Source organism: Panulirus ornatus, chromosome 19 (genome assembly GCF_036320965.1).
Source record: "Panulirus ornatus isolate Po-2019 chromosome 19, ASM3632096v1, whole genome shotgun sequence".
NCBI classification, from domain to species: Eukaryota; Metazoa; Arthropoda; class Malacostraca; order Decapoda; family Palinuridae; genus Panulirus; species Panulirus ornatus.
In genome coordinates, this window is record NC_092242.1 from 64,491,020 (window position 1) to 64,497,868 (window position 6,849).

Genomic DNA, 6,849 nt, shown 5'->3' on the forward strand with positions numbered 1-6,849 from the left:
TCTCTCTCTCTCTCTCTAACCACCTATTCAAGTATTCATATCCCCTTTCCAGTCATTCAAGCGGAAACACCACTCCAGACCCTGAAATCTTAACGCCTCCACGTTCGACTCTCTCTCTCTCTCTCTCTCTCTCTCTCTCTCTCTCTCTCTCTCTCTCTCTCTCTCTCTCTCTCGTTGTGGGGGGGGAAGGGAGGGAGGGTGGGGTGGGTGGATGACAACAGCAATCCTGGTGGGTAAAGGCGATATGATGATGGTACATGACAGCGTCGGACACCACTTACCCCCCCCCACCCACACACACACACACACACACACACGCACACACACACACACACACACACACACACACACACACACACACACACACGAGTTAGATCTTTCTAACGTGTGGGGGATTCGTCCTCGTGAGGTAATACGATTTAAGAGTCTTATTTACATCCAGGTTGGTCTCTCTGGCTCCCTTGTGTAATACAGATACCAGTGTGTGTATATATATATATATATATATATATATATATATATATATATATATATATATATATATATATATATATATATATATATATATTTTTTTTTTTTTTTTTTTTTTTTTTTTTTATACTTTGTCGCTGTCTCCCGCGTTTGCGAGGTAGCGCAAGGAAACAGACGAAAGAAATGGCCCAACCCCCCCCCCCCCATACACATGTACATACACACGTCCACACACGCAAATATACATACCTACACAGCTTTCCATGGTTTACCCCAGACGCTTCACATGCCCTGATTCAATCCACTGACAGCACGTCAACCCCTGTATACCACATGGCTCCAATTCACTCTATTCCTTGCCCTCCTTTCACCCTCCTGCATGTTCAGGCCCCGATCACACAAAATCTTTTTCACTCCATCTTTCCACCTCCAATTTGGTCTCCCTCTTCTCCTCGCTCCCTCCACCTCCGACACATATATCCTCTTGGTCAATCTTTCCTCACTCATTCTCTCCATGTGCCCAAACCATTTCAAAACACCCTCTTCTGCTCTCTCAACCACGCTCTTTTTATTTCCACACATCTCTCTCACCCTTACGTTACTTACTCGATCAAACCACCTCACACCACACATTGTCCTCAAACATCTCATTTCCAGCACATCCATCCTCCTGCGCACAACTCTATCCATAGCCCACGCCTCGCAACCATACAACATTGTTGGAACCACTATTCCTTCAAACATACCCATTTTTGCTTTCCGAGATAATGTTCTCGACTTCCACACATTATATATATATATATATATATATATATATATATATATATATATATATATATATATATATATATATATATATATATATATATATATATATATATATATATGTATTCCAATGAATCCACGGGGAAATGAAGCACGATAAGCTTCCAAGTGCACTTTCGTGCAATAATCACATCATATATATATATACATATATATATATATATATATATATATATATATATATATATATATATATATATATATATATATATATATATTCCTAGGAGTCTGTAGCTCAGGCTCCTTGCTATAAGACGTGTTCTCGGGAGCCTACAGCTCAAGACGACACCACCAGCTTTTCGCCTCCAGGGAAACCAGCGTGTGTCATGCTGCGTTCTCCTGTCCTTCATACATCCATGTACCTGAGGTGAAGCTACACACACACACACACACACACACACATACACACACACACACACACACACACACACACACACACACACACACACACACACACACACACATACACGCGCGCGCGCCCGCCTCGGTGCACTAAGGGCATAAGCACACCCTAACCCAATTTCATCTACCAGGACTCCCTCCGCTTGCCAGGTCCATGTGCCCCAGCTATCCCCAAAACACTCCACTAAACTCCGCATCCTCCAGGGCTCTCTCCAGTGGAACCAACCCACGAACCTCTCTCTCTCTCTCTCTCTCTCTCTCTCTCTCTCTCTCTCTCTCTCTCTCTCTCTCTCTCTCTCTCTCTCTCCTCTCTCCTCTCTCTCTCTCTCCAAAACTCAACAGTTCTGCCCCTTGCCAGGCGAAATGGCGTAGTCTAACCGTGTCATGTGTAGCGACGAAGGAAAGAAAAGATGTTCGATCATCATGAATTTGGACTGTTTCTTAGGGGCGGTATGTAGATTCGTCCTCGTAGCACCGTATTTAGTAATTAATACGTTCCTTTTAGGTGACTTGCATTTTGAATTCAGTTAAAGCCATCGCCGGTGTCTTTAAGTATTTACGAATATATATATATATTATATATATATCTTTCTAAACAGCTGAAGCACCTGCCGCAATCAGGTTTCTAGATAATTATCTATCCTTTTTAAGTACAATAAAGCAGAAAGGCCTAATGCAACCATCTTTGAGGTTAATATTAAATATATATATATTATATATATACTATATATATATATATAATATATATATTATATTATATATATATTATATTATATATATATCTTTCTAAACAGCTGAAGCACCTGCCGCAATCAGGTTTCTAGATAATTATCTATCCTTTTTAAGTACAATAAAGCAGAAAGGCCTAATGCAACCATCTTTGAGGTTAATATTAAATATATATTAGAGATGTGGCCATATGTATGCTAATGTAATTAGGACTTTGATGTAATCGAGGTGATTCCTGAATTTCCCGGAAACTTACGAGATCCACAAATTTATTCTGGTTTTTCATTAACTTTGGCGAGTAAGAAAGGAATTCCTGCAGTCTTTATTATGCCAAAGACACATGACTCCATCTCCAGGAATAAAGAGACGGTGTTTGTGCAGGTTGAGAGAGAGAGAGAGAGAGAGAGAGAAGAGAGAGAGAGAGAGAGAAGAGAGAGAGAGAGAAGAGAGAGAGAGAGAGAGAGAGGAGAGAGAGAGAGAGACGGGTGCTCGCTGTATATTATCTCTCTCTCTCTCTAACTTTAATGAGTGATGAGTGAAGGAGGGGGGGTTGGGGAGGAGTCATCGCAGATTCCCGGCGTAAATTGGAAAGATTTTTAGAACTAATGAGAAACTCGAGAGAAAATGCGAGAGCTGGAGCGAAAATGAATCGATCATGAGGCAAAAGATGGGGAGGTGGGGGAGGGAGGAGATTGGGAGGGGACGAAGGCTCGTGATGTGGTGGATGTGAAGGTGATGGTGGGTGCGGTAATGGTGCGTGGTGATGGTGGGTGTGGTGATGGTGCGTGGTGGTGGTGAGTGCGGTGATGGTGCGTGTGTGGTGGTATGTAGTGATGGTGCATGGTGAGTGCGGTGATGGTGCGTGCGTAGTGGTGTGTAGTGATGGTGATGGTGCGTGCGTGGTGGTGAGTGTGGTGATGGTGTGTGCTGGTGGTGAGTGTGGTGATGGTGTGTGCTGGTGGTGAGTGTGGTGATGGTGCGTGCTGGTGGTGAGTGTGGTGTTGGTGCGTGCTGGTGGTGAGTGTGGTGATGGTGTGTGCTGGTGGTGAGTGCGGTGATGGTGCGTGCGTGGTGGTGAGTGTGGTGACGGTGCGTGCGTGGTGGTGAGTGTGGTGTTGGTGCGTGCTAGCGGTGAGTGTGGTGATGGTGCGTGCTAGTGGTGAGTGTGGTGATGGTGCGTGCTAGTGGTGAGTGTGGTGTTGGTGCGTGCTAGTGGTGAGTGTGGTGATGGTGTGTGCTGGTGGTGAGTGCGGTGATGGTGTGTGCTGGTGGTGAGTGTGGTGATGGTGCGTGCGTGGTGGTGAGTGTGTTAATGGAGGGGGAGGAGGTGGTGGTGGTGAGTGCGGGACGATGAGTGTGTGTGGCAATGGCCGGCCGTGTCTCGAGGTGTTGGAGACTTGGCTGTTAAGCACAGACGAGCTCTTGGGGAAAGTTAGAGAGAGAGAGAGAGAGAGACGGGTGCTCGCTGTATATTATCTCTCTCTCTCTCTCTCTCTCTCTCTCTCTCTCTCTCTCTCTCTCTCTCTCTCTCTCTCTCTCTCTCTCTCTCTATCTATCTATCTATCTATCTATCTATATCTATCTTTATCTATCTGCATATCTATCTATCTCTCTATCTCTCTATCTATCCATCTATGTCTACAGAAGGTAAACGCAGCAGAAGGCTGGACATTTAAAGGAGAGGGAGGGAGGGAGATGGGGGGGAAGCTGTGTGATGGTGTTCTGTCCACCAACACCTTCTTCACCAGCAATTCTGGTGCTTCACATATAATTTTTTTTTTCTCGGTTCGGATTAAGTTTATTCTGTTTATTTCGATGAATAAATTGTTTATTCCTGGATTGAAAGGGGAGGAGGGGTGGGAGTAGGTTATATTTATGAGATGCTGAAAGAAAGAAAGAAAAAAATGGATTGTTGATCTTGGTAGGGCCTGAAATGGCCTGACCTTTGACCTGGGCCTTTAAGCGTCGGGTCAGAGGTTACGTCATGATACCGAGGTATCGTATCTTCAGCAAGTTCAGCTTAAAGAAGCTTACCCGTTCAGTTTAAAGAAGCTTACCCGTCGCCTAAGCTGACCCTTGGTAAGCTGACGATTGGTGAGATGGTCGTCAGTAAGCTGATCCCATAGTAAGCTGACAGTCATTCACCCGACACCTCAGTAAGCTGACCATCAATATGCTAGCTCCTTATTAAGCTGAGGTTTCAGTAAGCTTACTTTCAGTTAAGCTGAACACATACATTGAACCATTCATTATAATCTTACGATTTCTATACATCGTACCATCCCCTTACACCGTACCATTCCCTATCATTGTACCATTCCCTTACATCGTACCATTCTCTGTACCATTCCCTAACATCACACCGTTCCCTCCTGTACCATTTCCCTGACATTTTACCATTCCCTTACATCGCACCATTCCCTGAATCGTTCCCAAACATCGTACCATTCCCTGTACCGTTCCCTAACATCGTACCATTCTCTGTACCATTCCCTAACATCGTACCATTCCCTGTACCATTCCCTAACAGCATCATAGAATTTCCATACAGCTTCCTGCCACTGGATATCTACCGCTAAAAACGCAAGAAAGAAATACACTCGAGGTTTTAGCCTGGTTCTTTAGAAACTGCTGGCTTCGTCCTGCCCAGACCGTAGCTTAAACCTCTCCAAAACCTCACCTTACACCTCTCCAAACCCTTAGCTCACTCCTCTCCAAACCTTTTGCTCACACCTCTCCAAGACCTCACCTTAAACCTCTGCAAAACCTCAGCTCACACCTCTCCAAAATCTCAGCTCACACCTCTCCAAAACCTCAGCTCACACCTCTCCAAAACCTCAGCTCACACCTCTCCAAAACCTCAGCTCACACCTCTCCAAAACCTCCTCAGCCAGCACTTCGCCTCACCTCGCCTCCCACAAGACGCACCTCTCTCGCTCGACCAAGAAGTACAGCAGCGTCTGCTGGGATGCATATCGGAGGGCATGGCTGTGTGGCAAGCGATTGGTTGGTTGTGCCTGCCGTGCACACACACACACACACACACACACACACACACACACACACACACACACACACACACACACACACACACACCTCCTCCTCCTGGCCGAGCAATATTCCTGAGTTGGCGGGATGACAGTTTATATATTTCCAGGATGTTGGTCGCTGTGCGAGATGGCCGATCCTCCAATATGAGTCTCGTAGAGAGTGTGTCTTATGGTTTATAAAGATATCTGCCGCACGGACCGTCTTTCCTGGGGTTAAAAATCATCGGAGTCGTCACACACACACACACACACACACACGCACACACTTATCTCTCTGTTTGTATATCTATCTATCTATCTATGTATATATTAATTATGTGTGTGTGTGTGTGTGTGTGTGTGTGTTTGTATGTGTGTGTATGTATGTGTGTATGTTTGTATGTGTGTGTGTGTGTGTGTGTGTTTGTATGTGTGTGTATGTATGTGTGTATGTTTGTATGTGTGTATATGTGTGTGTGTGTGTGTGTGTGTGTGTGTGTGTGTGTGTGTGTGTGTGTGTGTGTGTGTGTGTGTGTCTGTGTAACCCCTGGCTGGTTACTTACTTCTCTTTATCTCGACGCTGTGGGTGTTGAACACGACCATCATCATCACCACCACCTCCACTACCCCCACCATGTTGTAGGGGGGGGGGGTCCTCCCTTGGGGGGGGAGGGGAGGGGGGTCACGACCAACCAACCGACCTCCTCCTTCAGTGCTGTCACTACACACGAACGAGGTCACAGGGTCAGCACGGTCGGGAGGGGTGTTGGGGGTGTAGGTAGGTTGAGGGGTCACACAGACAGTGGCCAGAGAGTGTTGAAAACTTGCTTAATGACCTCTAAGCATCACACATGGTTGTTAGGAAGGTCACACACACTCACACACACGCATGGTTCTGGTTTGTTTCTGCACTGTTGGTTTATTCTTCCCCCTTTTCTTTTTTTCTGAAGGTCAGGTCAAGTTTTTTTCGGGGGAGGTCAAAGGGGCAGCAAGTCTCAGGTCACCAGGGGTTGCTGCAAGGGGTGAGAGAGGAGGAGCAACCCCAGATATACGACAGGAGGTCACTGTACACCTCGAACAGACCAGAATGTAAACACAGTTTCATCCCAGGTTGGTCTATGGTCTGGAAACCTAAAACATTTCTCACTATGTGATGGACGTAGCTATGTATAGTCTCTATAAAAAACAGAACTTCGTTATGGTTTCGTTAATTATATACGTAATCGTGTGGCGTAGCTACGGGGGCTCATATAGAAATTATATTCTCATTGCTATATAGTAATTAATATAGCCAGTCCCAGCACGGTTTAGAATAAGAAAAATGGTCTCTGTAAATCACTGAAATTACTTTCATCTGTTTAACAATCGCTTGAGGCTATTTTATTATTTTTCA

The 6,849-nt window shown here is 45.2% G+C and overlaps 1 protein-coding gene across 1 annotated transcript in view; it reads right to left on the reverse strand.

The window, feature by feature from the left end:
• LOC139755605 (nephrin-like) overlaps nucleotides 1-6,649 on the reverse strand; it is a 152,471-nt gene extending 145,822 nt beyond the window's left edge. The window contains 1 exon segment of the mRNA XM_071674149.1: nucleotides 6,020-6,649. Coding sequence (XP_071530250.1) covers nucleotides 6,020-6,092 — 73 coding nt within the window. The 5' untranslated portion in view covers nucleotides 6,093-6,649.
• Between the last annotated feature and the right edge of the window lie 200 nt (nucleotides 6,650-6,849).